At 40.6% G+C, this 20,531-nt stretch overlaps 1 protein-coding gene across 1 annotated transcript in view; it reads right to left on the reverse strand.

The window, feature by feature from the left end:
- Window positions 1–20,531, reverse strand: part of txndc11 (thioredoxin domain containing 11) — an 82,383-nt gene that overhangs the window by 15,351 nt on the left and 46,501 nt on the right. The window contains exons 6-9 of the mRNA XM_043711987.2: window positions 14,095–14,207; window positions 12,045–12,245; window positions 3,229–3,997; window positions 1,468–1,613 (exon numbers count right to left, since the gene is read on the reverse strand). Coding sequence (XP_043567922.2) covers window positions 1,468–1,613; window positions 3,229–3,997; window positions 12,045–12,245; window positions 14,095–14,207 — 1,229 coding nt within the window. The remainder of the gene's footprint in view (window positions 1–1,467; window positions 1,614–3,228; window positions 3,998–12,044; window positions 12,246–14,094; window positions 14,208–20,531) is intronic.

Genomic DNA, 20,531 nt, shown 5'->3' on the forward strand with positions numbered 1-20,531 from the left:
AATAATGCAATCCTGTGATTCATTTCAATTTGACAGTTTAAAATATAAATTTAAAAAAAAATCAGAGTTAGTCAGCAAAAATGTCAAAAAATAAAATTGGTTGATAATGGCTAATTACACAAAGTTTCGAACACAGCCCAGACAGTCACGCAAGCCAACCTTACACCCATCAACTTCATCTACACTTCTCACTGCTGCAGAAAGGCAGCCAACAAAGACCCCTCCCATCTCAGTTAACATCTTTTCCAACCTCTTCAGTCACTCAGAAGATACAAAAACTTAAAACACACTTAAGAACAGCTTATTCCCAGCTGTTATTAGACTTCTGAATGTACCTCTCTGATTTCAAAGCTAATATCGACCTTGCTTTTTGTACTTCTTTGCAGCCGTAACTTTGCATTCCTTGCTCTGTTCAGTCACCCTATGATCTTTGCATCTTTGGATGGCATGTTCTGCCAGTACTGAGCACAAAACAAAAAACTTTCCACTGTACTTAGGTACATGTGACAATAATAAATCAAATCCAATGTACAAGTTTCAAAACTGGTTTCCTCATCTGTTCCAACCTCCTCAACTTAGCTAAACATTAGACACTATAGCTGGTTTCAATATTAGCAGGAAGACAGTGGAGGGGTATGACAATCCCAAGTAAATTTCCAGGGTTCCTGCTTAGTTACTCCACATTATTGTAAAAGTAAAAACAATATGGCCAATGACTGCAGATGCTGGAAACCAGATTCTGGATTAATGGTGCTGGAAGAGCACAGTTCAGGAAACATCCGAGGAGCAGTAAAATCGACGTTTCGGGCAAAAGCCCTTCATCAGGAATAAAGGAAGGGCTTTTGCCCGAAACGTCGATTTTACTGCTCCTCGGATGCTGCCTGAACTGCTGTGCTCTTCCAGCACTACTAATCCAGAATATTATTGTAAAACAGAGCAAGTCCAATATGATACCTTGCCTTCTCAAACATTATTTGGGGTCATACTTTCCAATTCAGGCAAGGAACCAGAAGGAGGCCAGTGCCTGCAATAACCATATACCATCATGAATCATGACTTTCAACAGTGGAGGAAGAGGAGGAATTTTTAAAAATCTTATGACAGAAACACTCGTCAAAATGTAAGGTTTCCTCACAATTGCTTAGAAATGGCTAGTGGTGTAGAAACACATTTTTATTCACAGACTTAAATTTGCAACATTGAGAAGAAATGTAGCAGGAACACAAAATCAGTATAAAGCTTAAACAAATTTTGCAGACCATCTCCCACCTGGCACAGACCCATTGCCCAAGAATAAACTTTTAGTATATGTGTTTTGTAGAGAAATAGGAATTGACATGAGAATTTGCTACATTCTAATCTTACAATCTAAATATCATAGTTACAAAAAATGTACAACGGCATTTTTAACAGCACATACAAACTGTCACTCAGACATGAAAATAGCAAGAAAAACCTCGGGCTAACCTTTTCAGCATCCAGAACTATGTTGTCAAAAGTCTGGGTCGTGACTTCAGCAATTAAATATTTTTCCTGAGCTTGAGATTTTGTTCCAGCAATAAGATGCCGACTTAATGGACTGTATGTCCTGCTATAATTCTTTATAATGTTTTCTGAAACAGCAAAATGATAAACAAAACTTTTATCATGTTAATGACCATTGCTTGTTGCAGACCAACGATGATTTACAGTCTACAGCTTTAAGAGTTCACAATTCAGAACATCAAGCAATAAATAACTAGCATCCCAGAACTGGAAACCACAGAGTTTGGACTCGAGCTGAAAAAAAAGTGTTATGTACATTGAATGTGACTGCACAAACACTTATACAATTTGCTGTTAAACTTATTGTTATTCCCAATATGGTTTGCTTCATAAGTTGTTATAAAATCAGAGCTTGCACATTTTCCCCACGTCTGTGTGGGTTTCCTCTTTGTACTCCAGTTTTCTCTTGTAGTCCAAAAATGTGTAGGGTAGTTGGATTGGCCATACTGAAATACCGAGAATCCAGGGATATACAGACTAGGCGGATTAGCCTTGGAAAAGCAGGGTTGCGGGAATGGCTTGGGTCTAGGTGGGATGCTCTTTGGAGGGTGGGTGTGGACACGACTGGCCAAAAGGCTTCCTTCCACACTGTAGACATTTTATAAAAATTGGAAAAGGAACAGGACTGGTATCTTTAAATATAAGTTAAATTATTGCTACAAAATGTTGAGGGAGCTTTCCTCTGATTTTCAGTAGACTTAAGACAAACTAGTTCCTGGAATGACAGGGGAAGACACTGTTTAACACCTTAGCTGAACATTAGGCATTCAATGTTCATATCCAAGTCTTGATGCAGTGTGTTGGGTGACCTTTCCAAACAAATGGGACAAAGCAGTCAAGTCAGATTCCATCCTGAGCTGCTGTCCACACGTGCACATATCCAAAAGGAGATTATCAAGTATGGGAAATGATGTTAAAACACTGACCTTTAATTTGAAGAGGCCCACAATATCATTGTGCCACAAGAGACCTGGGAGGGGCAAGCATCAAGCGAGGGAGAAGAACAAGTAGTCAATACCCTAAACAGTAAGTAGGCAAAAGTGAGGACTGCAGATGCTGGAAACCAGAGTCTAGATTAGAGTGGTACTGAAAAAGCACAGGTCAGGCAGCATCCAAGGAGCAGGAAAATTGAGGTTTCAGGCAAAAGCCCTTCAGTCCTCCATTCCTGCTCCTCAGATGCTGCCTGACCTGCTGTGCTTTTCCAGCACCACTCTAATCTAGGCCCTAAATAGTAAGGTTGAGTAAGACTGAAATATTTGCATACATCATTACTCAAGTGGTTAATGCAGACAGTGAGCTCAATTGAATCTAGATGAAGAGCTAAAGCTTGGGCCATATTTTCAAAGATGCAAGGGAAATTCAGGTATACTGGTTAATTTAGAATCAATCTTGAAACCATGATTCAAGAAAGTGCATGATGGATTATGGCAAACAGAACTAAAAGCCTATCTAAATTCAGAGCATATTCATTAAGTTGATCTGGGACTGTTAAATGAAGAAACCAAAATGGAGAAGGGATAAAATTTGACCAAATTCATTTCATCAAAGTAGCATTTGTACTTGGACTGGAGTCTGCAAATTGGAACCAGAGATTTTTTAAAATCAGCAGTGTTAAACCATGTAAAGTATTACAAGTCATCAACATCTCAGCCACATTAAATATACCTTTACGTAGCTACGTACCAATAGAAGATTTATCAAGAATCTGCCTTTGGTCAAGGACATAATGAATTTCATCCAACAGGTCAATAATTGTAGCAAATTCTTGCACTTGTGCAGACTCATTGGCTCCTAATCTAGTGGCAAATCTCCAGTGCAAATTTGAATCCATCAAGTAAATGTTCAGAGTTTTATTGGTATTACAGCTAAGTCCTGTAATGTGGCTTTGACTGTGATGCAGTTCGAGAAGAGTCGATATTCTGTCCTCAACATGAGGAAAGCGGTGGGTCATCATCACCCCACTCTTCTGCTCTTCACTGAAAACCAGTTCTGATGGGGTAACTTGATCAGGTTTAAACAAACTGTTAAATGTCCTGCAGCAAACAGTGTAGTAGTTGAAAGGACTGTAATAACTCAAAATGTTGCTGCATTCTACAGTGTTTGATCGCGGATGGAAAAACATGTGCTCTCTGAGGTAGAACGAATCCAGTGCTGCCTCCATCTCTATAAAATTGCACTGAACAAGGTGGATCACACTTGGTCGAATTCCAACTGTCTGATTAATGCACAACTCACAGATGTTGAGAGTTTGGGATATACGATTCCACTGAGGAAGCATTATTGTATTGCAACAAGATTTCTTCATCTGGAAGAAAGGTTCCATTTCATGTGGAAAAGAATCTGTGGCCTGATCTTTGCGGTCAGCCTGATTGGTCTCTTCCATATATTGGAGCACACGCTGAACACTCTTGCTGTTGTTACAATTGTGATATTTAAGGGCAACTTCAGTTATCTAAGAGACAGAGAGAGAAACAAAAAAAAAAAAATCGGATATTTCTGATCTTAGTTCTGCATTACTTAACTAGTCAAAAATGCAATAAAATGACAGCTGGAATATCCCAACCTGACCCAATGAGCGACCTCTGCTTTTTTGTTTAGAAAAGGGCAGAAGGGCTGGATATGATGTACCATCCCAGACTGCAGTAGCATACCCACACTCAACATAGAGGTCTACTCCTCATGAATAACAGGCATTTGGATAAGGTTATGGAGGGCTGCACCAACCAGGGAAACTAAATCAACATGAGATCACAAACATTATTTTGGTGCAGAAAATGGAAAACAAAATTTGAACAGTTGTTACTAAACTTCACTATTTTTAAGTGGGTTTAGAGTCTTAGTGCACGACACAGGGTTACACTTCATGAAAGGTTTGGTGCTAAGGACCATGTCATTGGTTGAGAATGACAATACCAAGCAATGAGGAACAGTAGCCCAATTAACAGGATAAATAAAAAATATACAGCCACTGCACATAAAAGGTTTTCCACATATTACACATCCACCCCAATACACCTTTGCATCATAATAAAATTGATTTAAAGTGTATTTGAGGCAGTATTCCTGCACACTGGGTTTTAACATTTTTCCGGAGAAAGTGAGGTCTGCAGATGCTGGAGATCAGAGCTGAAAATGTGTTGCTGGAAAAGCGCAGCAGGTCAGGCAGCATCCAGGGAACAGGAGAATCGACGTTTCGGGCATAAGCCCTTCTTATTTTTCCCCCTCACTTTGTCCTGTTGGAACACAGGTTTATTTGTGGCTTAAGTTATTCAGCTGATCCTGCTAGCTAGAAATCAATGAGCAATCATATATGAATTCCAACTATAGCAAGAATTGGAGGTGCATGCTCATAATGAAAACTGAAATTTATTTTGTTGATAATAAGCAATCAGTACAGGATGAACTGCTGTTAAATTCAGCACTTTCAGTCACTGAAAGGAGGCCAAACATCAGCAAATTAAAGTAGGTTGTCCTGATATAAATGTTCATTTTAAAATTGGAATTAAAAAAAAAACGCACATCCTTACAGCTTCACTTTATATGAATAAAATACTGTAGACTTTCATTTTTTTGAAAACATATCGTGGGATGACATGAAAAGCAGTATTGTTTTGAAGCTGCTGATTGTATGAATTGGTGGGATTGTTGGCTACCAGATTTAATTTCAATAAAATGTATTGTTTCAGAAAATACTCTGTGGAGACTTAGTACAGATGAGATACTCTCCAATCCCTTGTTCTGGGCAAAATATGTAAATTCACTCTTGCAAAACAGAGTCATCCATAAATGTGAGTATTTTAATTTTCATATAAAGATGTGCACAACACTACACTTTTTTTTATTGTTGCATAACTAGGTGGGGTAGGGGTTGAAGCCACTTTGCATAAGCATAGATGACAGTGGAGGAACAATGGCAGATATTTCTATGTATAATGCAGAAGTTGCAGGATCAGTTCATTCCAAAAAGGAAGAAAGATCCTAGGAGGAGGCATAGGTGGCCGTGGCTGACGAGGGAAGTTAAAAAACATATAAAGTTAAAAGAGAAAAAGTGTAACATAGCAAAGATAAATGGGGAAACGGAGGACTGGGAAGCTTTTAAAGAACAGAGGATTACTAAGAAGGAAACACGCAGAGAAAAAATGAGGTACGAAGGTAAACTGGCCACTAATATAAAGGAGGATAGTTAAAGTTTTTTTTAGGTATGTGAAAGGCAAAAAAACATGGTTAAGACTAAAATTTGGCCCTTGAAGTCAGAAACAGGGGAATATATTACGGGGAACAAGCAATGGCAGAAGAATTGAATTGGTACTTCAGATCTGTGTTCACTGGGGAAGACACAAGCAATCTCCCTAAGGTAACAGTGGCTGAAGGACCTGAACTTAAGGGAATTTATATTTGCCAGGAATTGGTGTTGGAGAGACTGTTAGGTTTGAAGGCTGATAAATCCCCGGGGCCTGATGGTCTACATCCCAGGGTACCGAAGGAGGTGGCTCGAGAAATCGTGGATGCGTTGGTGATTATTTTCCAGAATTCGATAGATTCGGGATCAGTTCCTGCGGATTGGAGGGTGGCTAATGTTGTACCACTTTTTAAGAAAGGTGGGAGAGAGAAAGCAGGAAATTATAGACCAGTTAGTCTGACCTCAGTGGTGGGAAAGATGCTGGAGTCTATTATAAAGGATGAAATTACGACATCTGGATAGCAGTAACAGGATTGGTCAGAGTCATCATGGATTGATGAAGAGGAAATCATGCTTGACTAATCTTCTGGAATTTTTTGAGGATGTAACTCTGAAGATGGACGAGGGAGATCCAGTAAATGTAGTGTACCTGGACTTTCAGAAAGCTTTTGATAAAGTCCCACATAGGAGGCTAGTGAGCAAAATTAGGGCGCATGGTATTGGGGGCAAAGTACTAACTTGGATTGAAAGTTGGTTGGCTGATAGGAAACAAAGAGTAGTGATAAACATTTTGGAATGGCAGGCAGTGACCAGTGGGGTACTACAGCTTTTTACAATATCTGTTAATGATATAGAAGATGGTATTAGTAATAACATTAGCAAATTTGCTGATGATACTCAGCTGGGTGGCAGGGTGAAATGTGATGAGGATGTTAGGAGATTACAGGGTGACCTGGACAAGTTAGGCGAGTGGTCAGATGCATGGCAGATGCAGTTTAATGTGGATAAATGTATGGTTATCCACTTTGGTGGCAAGAACAGGAAGGCAGATTACTACCTCAATGGAATCAATTTAGGTAAAGGGGCAGTACAGAGAGATCTGGATGTTCTTGTACACCAGTCAATGAAGGTAAGCATGCAGGTACAGCAGATAGTGAAGAAGGCTAATAGCATTCTGGCCTTCATAACAAGAGGGATTGAGTATAGAAGCAAAGAGGTTCTTCTGCAGCTGTACAGGGCCCTGGTGAGACCACACCTGGAGTACTGTGTGCAATTCTGGTCTCCAAATTTGAGGAAAGACATTCTGGCTATTGAAGGAGTGCAGCTTAGGTTCACGAGGTCAATTCCTGGAATGGCGGGATTACCTTACGCTGAAAGACTGGAGAGACTGGGCTTGTATACCCTTGAGTTTAGAAGACTGAGAGGGGATCTGATTGAGACATATAAGATTATTAAAGGATTGGACACTCTGGAGGCAGGAAATATGTTTCCGCTGATGGGTGAGTGCCGAACCAGAGGACACAGCTTAAAAATACGGGGTAGACCATTTAGGACAGAGATCAGGAGAAACTTCTTCACCCAGAGTGTGGTAGCTGTGTGGAATGCTCTGCCCCAGAGGGCAGTGGAGGCCCAGTCTCTGGATTCATTTAAGAAAGAGTTGGATAGAGCTCTCAAGAATTGTGGAATCAAGGGTTATGAAAATTAGGCAGGAACAGGATACTGATTAACGATGATCAGCCATGATCGTACTGAATGGTGGTGCAGGCTCGAAGGGCAGAATGGCCTACTCCTACACCTATTGTCTATTGTCATTTTAACAAGTTAAAACAAACATCTTTATTAGAACTGCATTACAATCATCTTGGCTGTCCCTATCCATATCTTTTCATTATTAAAAACATGACTTTTGAAAAACAATCAAGTATATTAGACAACTGCCCTGGCCTCAAACCTCAGTTCAAATTCTAACCAGATTAAAAAGATTAAAGTTAGGCTTCTAGCTTTGCTGGTATGACACTAAATACACAGTGGGTAATTCTCAATTCCAACAGATATCCAACTCAGTGCTCTTTACCTAGTGTTCTCACTCACCATTGTAAGGCGGAGGTGGGGAATGAAAAATTGTCAAACTGGTGCAGAGTGGGTCATCAATCCAAGGTTGAAACAAGAGTGCAGTAAATTTTAATCTGTATCACTCTGTGCAATACCCAACGTGCAAATGCTTAATCTGTACAGTGTGACCCAAAATAGGAAGCACTCTCGTTCTGAACTAACATTACTCAGTTTGAAGAGCAAAGTAATGAAATTAATTTAGGCCAGCCAGTTTTGAAGTAGAACCATGCTAAGGTTGTGGTATTGGTATGGTGAAACCATTTCCTCCCCTCAAATGCATTATGTCAAATATGTTCCCACATTAAAATCAAGAGAGGAAGCAAAAATGGCATGCTTTGCAGCCTTGGTTCTTACAAACTTGCAAAAAGATATTTTTAGACGTTGCAACAAAATTTGTTTCAATTTTTAGAATCTCTCCATTTAACGTGCTGAGAAATCTTCCTGACAAGTCAACAATTATTCAGCTAAAAGAGGGAGTTTGCTTGTAAAGAGCCAGTTTTCTTTGCATACATTACAAATACCTCTACAGGGAGGTAACTTATTGTAAACCATGTTAAAAAGAAAGTTGAATCATTTCCTGATAAATTGCTTTTGAAATACTGGTTTAACAAATTCATTCACAGTCAAGATTACTCTCTATGTTCCTTTGGCCTTCCTGATTAGATTATTTACAGTGTGGAAACAGGCCTTTCAGCCCAACAAGTCCATATCGACCCTCCGAAGAGCAACCCACCTAGACTTATTCCCCTATATTTACCCCTTCACCTAACACTATGGGCAATTTAGCATGGCCAATTCACCTAACCTGCACATTTTTGGACTGTGGGAGGAAACCGGAGCACCCGGAGGAAACCCACACAGACACGGGGAGAATGTGCAAAACTCCACACAGACAGGAATTGAACCCGGGTGTCTGGCATTGTGAGGCAGCAGTGCTAACTGCGGTGCCACCGTGCCACCAACTGCTCTCTTTTCACACACCGGTGGCTGTCTTTATATTTTTGTACCAAGGATAGATTTAAGGAAAGTCAAGTGTGATGGGATGTACTACATTGGAGCATCAAGCAAAAAGTAGCAATTTAGAATGGCCACTTTTCGGTCACAAGATATTTCTTCAATTCTAATATGTGACTGAATAACTAACCAGCTGCGCATTCTGTAATCTGAAGGGGAAAACTCTATGGATTTTCCAGACCGCTCCATGCATTTAACTTCTGAGTTCTGTATTATAGTGGCTACCATGAATAGTGCATCCAAATTTCTGGAATGTCAAGAATGAGAGCTCCAAGTTATATTCAGTTGCATCATCTGGGCTACAGAAGTGAAACAGCCAGAAAATTGTGAAGCCACTAAGCACACAGTTACAAAAACAGTTGTAAAGGGAAATTCCAAAGTCTTCTACAGGCATATAAACAGTAAGACAGTAGTTAAAAGGAGGAAGGAACTGATCAGAGAGTAAAGAAAGGGAATATATACATGGAGGCAGGGAGCATGTTTGAGGTATTAAATGAACATTTTGCATCAGTCTTTACCAAATAGAGAGAGATGCTACCAAGGCCACGGTGACAGAAAGGGGCAGTCAGTCAATAATAGAGTTCAAAATTTATTTGATTGAAGTGTTGGATAGGCTGTTTGTCCTCAAAATTGACAAGGCACCAGGACCAGATGAGATGCATTCAAGGATGCTGAGAGAAGGTTGAAGTTTCCTGGACTCAGGGGAAGTGCCAGAATTCTGGAGAACTGCAAACATTATGACCTTGTTCAAATAAAATTATAAAGATCATCCCAGCATTAGCATACCAGTTAGTTTAACTTTGTTACTGGGATAACTTCTAGGAAAAATTAGTCGTCAGTTAGAAGAATGTACAAATGGTCTAACGGAGAAATCGTACATAACAAAGGGTGTCAAGTGGAAAATCAGAATTGGATAAATCTACAATTGGTTTAGCAAATGTGGTAAACAAACCAATCAAAATCAACAGTGAAGATGCAGAGTAGGGCTTGATTAGATCTCGATCAAATAAATGATAAAGTAAAATTTCTTGCATTAAAAATATTTACAATTTTAAAAACAGCTGAAGCCACGGATGAATCCTGTTTGGTTCCGATTATGCCTCAAACTTAAAAGCATTTCATTTGTCTCACAAACATAGTCAAAGCCTTGTCTTCATAGTAAATATGGATGACAATGGAAGAGATCATTAAAAGATGAGTGAAAACCAAACATCTTGTGTGTATATAACGTTGCATTAATGGGCTATACAATCCATCTTTCCCATCTTCTTCCAAGGTAGTTCTGTCATATTGTAGAGCAGATGGTCCTAATGGAACATTGTAGCTTCAGTAACTGGTTCACCTATTGTTTGCCCTCTCCTGCTCCAAAAAAAGAACAAAATACCTTTCCAGCTGCACTTTTTATTCAATTTTTCCAATTAGCTCGGATAATACAGAATGATCTTTACTTTCTGCAAACTCAGCTGTCCAAATAAACAAATCCCAGGAGCTGATATTGTCTTTCAAGGTTACACAATAAAATGTTGTAAACTTAAATTTAATTTCAAAGAACCTAAAATTGGAGAAGCCGCCTGCAAGACAAGCTCCTATGCTTTATTTGATGAGAGTAGTAACAGCTGGCAAAAAGTAAGTGACTGTAAATCAATTCAGAAACAAGAAAGAGGTAATTACATCTGTAAAAACATTGCAACAATGGGGTTCCATTTAGCTGTCAGATCCTGTTGTTGCCTCAAGTATTTTGTTCCTGCAATGGGTTAAAAATGCCCTTGTTATTTACAACATAGACAAGCAGGAGGCTGGAAGAACACAGCGAGCCAGGCAGCATTTGGAGGTAGAGAAGTCAACGTTTCGGGTGTAACTTTTAGGTGAACACAGTATTGCTTGGTTGGTCTACGGGAGGAATTAATCTGGTTGGTAGCTGGAAGGAAGGGTTGATAGGAGGAATGGAAGGGAGGGGGACGGGGTGTGGGGAGAAACTTATTTAAAATTGGAGAATTCAATGTTGAGTCTTCCAGGCTGTAGGCTGCTACAGCACCCTCAGACTTGTTATTTACATTTGCACAGTAGTCCTGTACAGTGTACAAGGCAACAGTGAGGACTGCAGATACTGGAAACCAAAGATTAGAGTGGTGCTGGAAAAGCACATTAGGTCAGGCAGCAGAGGAGCTGGAAAATTGAGCAAAAGCCCTTCAATCAGGAATGCAGAAAGAGAGCCTCCAGTGTGGAGAGATAAGTTGTTGGGGGGGGGAGAGCTGGAGAGAAGGTACCAAAGAGTACAACATGTGGATGGGGGTGGGGATGGAGGTGATAGGTCAGAGGGGAGGGTGGAGCAGATAAGTGGGAAGGGAGATTGGCAGGTAGGACAGGTCAGGAGGACAGTGCTGAGCTGGAAGGTTGGAACTGAGGTAAGGTTTGGGGTGGGGTGGAGGTGGAGAGGAAATGAGGAAACTGGTGAAGTCCACATTGATGCCCTGGGTTGAGGTGTTCCGAGGCGGAAGATGAGGCGTTCTTCCTTCTGGTGTCGGGTGGTGAGGGAGCGGCGGTGGAGGCGGCCCAGGACCTGCATGTCCTCGGCAGAGTGGGAGGGGGAGTTGAAACGTTGGGCCACAGGGCGGTGGGGTTGATTGATGCGGGTGTCCCAGAGATGTTCCCTAAAGTGCTTTGCAAGGCGGCATCTAGTCTCCCCAATGTAGAGGAGACCGCATCAGGAGCAACGGATACAATAAATGAAATTGGTGAATGTGCAGGTAAAACTTTGATGGATGTGGAAGGCTTCTCTGGGGCGTTGGATGGAGGTGGGGGGGGGGGGGGGGGGGGGGGGGGGGGTGGAAACAATGGGTCGGCCGGGGTGGTCAGGCTTGTGGATCTTGGAAAGGAGGTAGAATCGGGTGGTGCAGGGTTCCGTGACGACGAGGTTGGAAGACGTACAATTCCAGTGTATTGTTTATGTTGCTTTCTCCTCATTGGAAAGATGATACCCCTTTTATATATACTTTCTGATAATTCTTTTAGTAGTAAAGAATACTTCTGCAATATAAAATGCACTTATCTTTTGCTTATAGGCCACGAACATGGCACTGCCTAATCAAAATAACATTTCTCAAACGCATTCAACATTAGTACAACATTGACAATTACCTGGCACCTTAAACTCCACCTTTATTCAAACCATTATCCTGTCTTTAGTTCTCACCTCCTTCATTAGTGGCTGTTTCTCAGCCAACGGGCTGAAGGGGAAAAACAGTAATAATGCTGGGCCTTTCTTCAGTTCATTGTTGAGGAGAAGGCTCTTGCTTCCATGTGGTCGTAACCAGTACATAAAGGTCTCACGGTTCTCAAAAGCCCAGCTGTAGATATTTACTGCTGTGACGTTTAAAACCTCACGGGGAAAGATCTATAATAGGAGAATAAACCAAAGTTTCAGGATGTTTTGACTGTTACATTACAAAAAGGAAAAACTCAAATGGCCAAAAATATAGTTTAAAAAAAAAAGTTGACAACATACTTCCTTGCAATGCAAAGAGGATTTATATTTATACTGCATTTCTGTTTTATGTCATCTCTTTGGTCTCCCATGCCACAATCAGATCCTCAGCTGTTTAATCTCCATTTTCCATCAAAGCTTAGCCTAAAAGCAGGTATGGTACAAAAGGCCACAGTAGGAAGCTCCCCTCCAGTGTTTCCAGACTCTCAAAGAGGGTAACATACCCCAACTCACTTTGCAAGTAAATCTACATTCTACCAATAAGTCACCATGTACGAGAGACAAACTCTATTGGAAAGACATCAATTTTCTAACCTAATCCATCAAAACAGGTTGTTTGACATGAATAGTCCAAATTGCTGTTCATCCTTTATGTGATAGTATGCCTAATCTTGTGTTTCCAATGTTTCTTTTCTTTCAATATCTACCTAATCTCTCTCCTTTACTCTTTCATCCCCCATTAATTTGGAAGGGAGTGGCCTTTTCAGTCGTTTCAGAGGACAATTAACAGTCAACCACACTGCTGTGTAGTGGGAGGTCACATGCAGACCAGGTAACGAAAGCATATTTACTTCTCGAAAGGGTATTAGTGAACGAAATAGGCTCTTACGACAACTGATAACAGTCTCATGGTCACCATTACTAGGACTAGCTTTTACTCAAGTAATTCACCAGCTATCTGAGCAGGGTTTGAACTCGTATCCTCAAAGCATTACTTCTGGATTCATAGTAGAGTGATATTACTACTAGCTGACCATATTCACCCATTCTAAAATGTTGCTACAAGCTCCTCTTTTATTTAGTCATAACTAATCTTAGAAAGTTTTCAAAGCAAGATATGACACCCTACTCCTACAGAATTACACCTATAAAGTATATAGAGTCATAGAGACGCACAGCATGGAAACAGACCCTTCAGTCCAACTCGTCCATGCCAACCAGATATCCCAACCCAATTGGGCGGCACGGTGGCACTGCAGTTAGCATTGTTGCCTCAGTGCCAGGGACCAGGTTAATTCCTACCTCAGGCAACTGTGTGTGGAGTTTGCACATTCTCCCAGTGTCTGAGTGGATTTCCTCTGGGTGCTCCGGTTTCCTCCCATAGTCCAAAGATGTGTAGGTTAGGTGAAGGGGTAAATGTAGGGGAATGGGTCTGGATGGGTTGCTCTTCGGAAGGTCGGTGTGGACTTGTTGGGCCGAAGGACCTGTTTCCACACTAAGTAAGTCTATCTATCTAGTCCCAACTGCCAGCACCCGACGCATATCCCTCCAAACCCTTCCTATTCGTATACCCATCCAGATGCCTTTTAAATGTTGCAGTTGTACTAGCCTCCACCACTTCCTCTGGAAGCTCATTCCATACACGTACCACCCTCTGCGCGAAAAAGTTGCCCCTTAAGTCTCTTTTATATCTTTCCCCTTTCACCCTAAATCTATGCCCTCTAATTCTGGACTCCCCCCAACCCAGGGAAAAGACTTTGCCTATTTATCCTATCCATACCCTCATGATCTTAAAAACCTCTATAGGGTAACCCCTCAGCCTCTGACACTCTGGGGAAAAACAGCCCTAGTCCATTCAAGCTCTCCGTATAGCTCAAACCCTGGCAACATCTTTGTAAGTCTTTTCTGAACACTTTCACATTTTGCAACATCTTTCTGATAGGAAGGAGACCAGAATTGCTCGCAATATTCCAAGTGGCCTAACAAATATAAAGTAATTTTTTAAGAAACCGAAGACTGTCTGTAAGTTATCACTTACTATGGAAGAGTTGAAATGTCTATGCATATAAATTGTTCCAGGACTGGTTACAGATATCCTTTCTGCCACCTGTTTGCTGGTTATCACACCAAAACGAATGGTTCCTTGATAATCTGAAATCACAAGAATGCTCTATTTAAACAGATCTCAAAAATCCATTCAACAGCGTCTTAGGATTAGAAGATCCAATGTAATAGAACAATACTAACTACAATGGATAGTTTAGAGGACTACTGTTTTTAACGTGCTGGTTCAGCTTGTCGGAATTTAATCCTGAAAAAAATGTATTTGGGAGGACTAAAAGGCAAGAAAATACACTTTGAATGGTAAGGACCCTCGGAAATAGAGGTGATCAGAGGGACCATGGTACACATGCCCATGGATCTTGAAGACAATTGAAGCTTATGGATACTTGTTTTTATTAGTCAAAGCAATGAAGAGAAAAGCAAGGTGGCTATGATGGAGCAGTATATAATGTTAGTTAGGTTACAATTGGAGTATTGTACACAGTTCTGAGCATCACACTACAGGAAGGATGTGATTACACTAGAGCTGGTGTAGAAGAGATTCACCAGAATGCAGGCTCTGTTGGAGGGTTTCAGCTATGAATGGAGACTAAATATGTTGGGGTTGTCTTCCTTCGAGCAGAGAGGGCTGAAGGAGGTTCTGATTGAGATGTACATAGTTCTGAAGGGCATTGGCATGATGGGTAGGGAGAACCTTTTCCTTTTCATAGAGGGAAAAGGGCAGAGTTTTGAGATAAGGAGCAGATGGTTCAGAGGGGCTTTAAAGAAAAGAAATTTCACCCATGGGAATTGCATATCTGGAACTCACCTGTCTGAAAAGGTGATATGGGCAGGAGCCAACAAGCAAGTTTACAACCAGTTAGATGAATATCTGAAACACCACAGCATACAAGGCTGTGAGGACTGCAGATGCTGGAAACCAGAGCTTAGAGTGGTGCTGGAAAAGCACAGCGGGTCAGGTAGCATCCGAGGAGCAGGAAAATCTACGTTTCGGGCAAACATTCTTCATCAGGAATGGAGGCAGGGAGCCTCCAGGGTGGAGAGATAAGTGGGGGTGAGGGGTGGGGCTAGGGAGAAGGTAGCAAAGAGTACAACAGGTGAATGGGGGTGGGGATGGAGGTGATAGGTCAGAGGGGAGGGTGGAGCGGATTAGGTGGGAAGGGAGATTGGCAGGTAGGACAGGTCATGGGGACAGTGCTGAAAAAAATACAAGGCTACAAGACAAGTGCTGGAGAATGGGATGAGAATGGCATGCCTGGCATGCCCAACACAGACACAATGGGTCAAAAGGACTTCTTTCCATGTTGTAAAAGTTCTAGAACGCTTTAAAAGAAAAGAAAAACACACAACCCAAAACCTTGAAAAAGAGTAGTTATAGAAAGCTAATGAGATTTTATGCACATCACCTATCCTCAAGAAAAATAATAATCAAAATCAATAAAGATACTTAAAATTGCAATTTTAAATACTAATCAAGCAACTTTATTGTCACATCAGAAAGCCACTTCTATTTGTCTAAATAAAATATTCTCTGGTACCATAGCATAATTTTAACAAAATATCTTAACAGGGATTTTCAACAATAAAACCAGACATTTAGCCATCATTAATTGGCAGTACTTAAACAGAGTCCAATTAGCATAATGAGACATTAAGCATAATGGCTTATAAACTCAAATGACCTCAGTGTAATTCTGGCTGACATGACATTTTAGACATTAGCACCAAGTATTCATAAAAGGAACTTGCAAATTCCATGCACATCCACTGCCGCTTGTAATGCTCTGTTTAAACTAGAATAGAGGATGCGTGGACATGTCTGTTCAATTGATGTCTATCTGAACTGAACCACAAGTATAATGGAATTAAACACATGCAGTCATTGAAAAGTTTGCTGTACTGTGGAAAAGTGAATAAGCTCTCAACTTCAACAGAGTATTGCTAGCATGTAGAGGCAAGTCGAGAGTTCAATTTGTCTGAACTCACAATCAAAATGACAGCTGTGTTTAAAATTGGTAACTATATTATTCTCTGCAGTGACAAGGTAATCTTCAAAAACACCCCATATTCAGTCAATGCATTTCATTGATGATGCAAATGTGTGATCAAATTCCGTTTAAGTAAGCAGTTCAAAATAATTCAAATAGTTAACATTACTTTTCAGCCTTCTTCCCCACATTCCAAGGTGTTAAATAGAAAAGATCAACAACCATGCATATTCCTTTCACAAAGGTACAAGTATTACCAGAAATTAAGCTCAGAAGAAAACATAGACTTTCCACATAGAAGTAAACACACCAATGACTTTATTAGTAAAAATGGTGTCTCAAATAAATAACACGCTTCAAATGTTTTTTTAAAGATTACTTACAGTGTGGTAACAGACCCTTCAACCCTCCGAAGAGCAACCCACCCAGACCCATTCCCCTAACATTTACCCCTTCACCTAACACAACGGGCAATTTAGCATGGCCAATTCACCTAACCTGCACATTTTTGGACTCTGGAAGGAAACTGGAGCACCCGAAGGAAACATGGGGAGAATATGCAAACTCCACACAGACGGTTGCCTGAGGCAGGAACTGAACCCAGGTCTGTGGCGCTGTGAGGCAGCAGTGCTAACCACTGTGCCACCGTATGTTAAAGCACGCTGATATTTCAACCTTAAATCAACCCAATGTGGCCAGAAAAGCATATTATTTTGTCCTTTCACAATTCTGAAGATGGAAAATCACATTTATCCCCAAAACAACAGCAAAATATTTTTGGCTCCCTTCAAATAGACTTAACTCTTTATATTTGTGGGATTATATTTTTAAATTATAATATTTTCCCTCTACCTCAATATGAATTTATCTTTACAATCCTCTATTTCAATTTCTGATTGTCTTGCCTATTGCTTGACAGTACTTCCTTCTGAGAAGGCACGATGGGACCACTATGTCCCGAGTTATGCAAGCGGTTGTGTTATTAGCGTTGTTGTTTTCTAGCTTTTCTTTCCTATTTTTCTGAAGGTGTTAAATTTTCTTTTGGCACCTTGCCCAAGATTCTGAGTAACAACATTCACCATTTAGATTTGCAAATGAAGACGGAGGAGAACCTGAACTCTCTCCAGTGTGCACGTTCTGCAGCAAGATCGTAAAATAGTGGTCAAAAGCACAAGCCCATACATTTTAAACAAGGTGACAAGACCAACTGTCTGGCATCAAATAATACCACAGCAGAATTAGTTAAGTTGTCACAAATCAGGAACTGAAGTCAAATGTTCTATTACAGAATCACAAGACTGCTGTGGCACAGGAGTTCAGTCAGCCCATCGTGCCTGTACTGGCTTGTTAAATGATCAATCCTAACCTTCTGCTTTCCCCCGCCATACTCTAGCACACTATTTCTATCTAAATAATTATCTCCTGCCTTCTGGAATGGCTAACTGAACCTGCCTCCACTAAATTTTCAGGGAGTGCATTCCAAAACTCAACTACTCTCAGACTGGAAAAAGTCTTTTCTAACTTCACTCTTGCTTCTTTTGCAGATCATTTTAAATCAATGTCACTTATTCCTTTCACTAGCTGCAACAGTTTCTCCCCATCTACTCTAGGATATAGTGAGAACTGTAGATACTGGAGATGATGGGCGGCACAGTGGCACAGTGGTTAGCACTGCTGCCTCGCAGCGCCAGAGACCCGGGTTCAATTCCCGCCTCAGGCGACTGACTGTGTGGAGTTTGCACGTTCTCCCCGTGTCTGCGTGGGTTTCCTCCGGGTGCTCCGGTTTCCTCCCACAGTCCAAAGATGTGCAGGTTAGGTGAATTGGCCATACTAAATTGCCCATAGTGTTAGGTAAGGGGTAAATGTAGGGGTATGGGTGGGTTTCGCTTCGGCGGGTCGGTGTGGACTTGTTGGGCCGAAGGGCCTGTTTCCACACTGTAATCTAATCTAAAAAAAAATCTAAAAAAAAAAATCTAAAAAAATGATGAAAGGTTCCAACCTGAAATGTCAATTCCCCTTCTCCTCTGATGCTGTTTGACCTGCTATGCTTTTTCCACTTTCCCTCTTTATTCACCCTATCTACTCGACCAAGCCCACTCTTTGTTCAAAATATCTATCAGAACTCCTCTTATCCTTCTTCTCTCCAAAGAGAATAGTCCCAACATGTTCAATATGTTCTTCTGGAGTTCCACACCGTCCTATCACAGTTTGCAATTCTTCCAACTTTAGTGTATTCTTGCACCAGGAATTTGATCATAACATTTCAGGAAAATCAATGATCTCAATATCAACCCAGAGAAAACACCACTACAACCTTCTTCCAGCCCAAAAACTATCAATTGATAATTACTCCCCGTTTCCTATCACTCAGCCAATTTTCAATCCATATTGCTTCGGACTCGCTTATTTCACGCCTGAAACCTTCCTTGTGGTCTGTTCTATGGCACCATACTAAATGCCTTCCAGGGAATCCATGTATACCACATCAACGTTACCCTCACCGACCCTTCCTGTTATTTCTTCAAAACGTCCCACAAGTTAGTTGAACATTATTGCCTAGTCAACTCACGTTTTTTTCCACATAATTACTAATTCTATCCCAAATGAATGCATCTAGAAGCTCTCTCAGTTAAACGGATTGATCTGTAAATGCTAGGCTTATCCTTACAAATCTTGTTGAACAAGGCCATAATATTTGCCATTTTCCTGTCCTTTAACACCTCTGCCAAGTCTAGGGAAGTGCTAATGCTCCTGCAATTTCAATTCTCACTTCCTTCAAAATCCTTAAGTGTATTTCATCCGGTCCCACTGCCTTGTCAATTTTTAGGACTAACAGCCGATCCAATACTTCTGCCCTATTAATTTTGAACCCTTCTCATGACTTAGTTCCCTCACATGTCATCAAGTCCTGGGTAGCAGCACTCTCTGTAATTAGTAAAGACAGATGCAAAGTATTAATTTAACAGCTCGGCCAATGATCCTTCCTCCTCGTGTAAATCCTCTTTTAAGTCCATAATCAGCCCTATGCCTCCTTTTACTATTTACGTGGCCATGGAAAACCATAGGACACCTCCTTACACTGGGTGCCAGTCCCCGCATTATTCCTCTTTGCTTCTCATTAGTTTTTGCAACTCCCCTCTGAATCTTCAATATATCTCTTTATCCTCAATTTTCTCTTTTAATCTGACACTTGTAATACGCACACTTTTTCTTCATCTGATTTTCTCTCCTTTGCCATCCAGGATACTCTGGATTTGTTTAAGTCGCTAAAACTGTCCTAGCTTTCTGATTTGAGGGAATATAATTGGGCTGTATCAAAATGACCTTCATTTTGAAAGCAGGCCACTGTTCAGTTACTAATTTCATGTAAACCCCTCATTCCAGTCAAACCTGCCCAGCTCTGTTGAATTCAACTTTCCACTAATTTAGTTTTCTCACTCTGAACTGTTGCATGTCACTTGCCACCATCATCCAGAATCTTACAATACAAGGATCACTCCTAAACATTTCCCATATGACATCTGATCCACTTGGTCCACCTCATTTCCAAGAACCAGGCTCAAAAATGTATCCTTTCGTGTTGGACTGGAAACATACTGTTGAAGGAAGCTTTCCTACACTTTTATGAAGGTGTAGTGTACTGTACCTTTAAGAGAATGAAGAACTTAGAGGCACACAGAGTGCTGGAGAATTTACAATGTAACATGTGGTCCACCATCTAGAGTAGCTGATTGCCTGGATACAAAAACAAATTCGAATGCAGCCAATCAGTTGAAATTATACCCCCAAAAACACCGAATCCAATCAAGTTTGAATTTAGTATACTGACAATATTAAAAGCTAAATGACACAATCTGATGCTTTGGAGTAGAAGGCTGGGAAAACTTGAACGGTTGAAAGAGAACTGCCAAGCCACCAGCATGTACAAACTGCCCAAAATACAGCTCTCTTAAAAAGGTACCTTATCTATCAATGACCTGTGAAACAGAAATCCCTAAGTAAATCTACAGAGGAAGATACAAAGGGAAGATTCGACAGCTGCCTGGCTTTGAAATTTGAATTTATGGTAAATCTTACTTGGGGGTTTTTAAATCGGACTAGTATTATAGAAGGGAAAGTAAAAGATAGGTTGGAGGAAGGAGTTGCAAATAGTTGTTAGTTAAGTATTCTCTGTTATACTTTAAGAAATAAATTTGTTCATTTTTACTTTAAATAGTTCTTGTCCTCTCGAACTTTGACAGATTACTGCATGGGATAAATCTTTGCTGTATTGCTGGTTTAAATTAAGCAGAGGGGTTTACCCATTTCATATCAACACACAATCAAAGAACACTTGTCCTTTGCAGCCATGTAGGCTACAAGTATTCCAGTCTATGTTTGTATAATTGGAAGTTTCACATTATAACTTTGGCATTTTTCCATT

The sequence above is a fragment of the Chiloscyllium plagiosum genome, unplaced genomic scaffold, assembly GCF_037043375.1.
Source record: "Chiloscyllium plagiosum isolate Xiang-an unplaced genomic scaffold, Cpla_swu_hap1 HiC_scaffold_20, whole genome shotgun sequence".
In the NCBI taxonomy this organism is placed as follows: Eukaryota; Metazoa; Chordata; class Chondrichthyes; order Orectolobiformes; family Hemiscylliidae; genus Chiloscyllium; species Chiloscyllium plagiosum.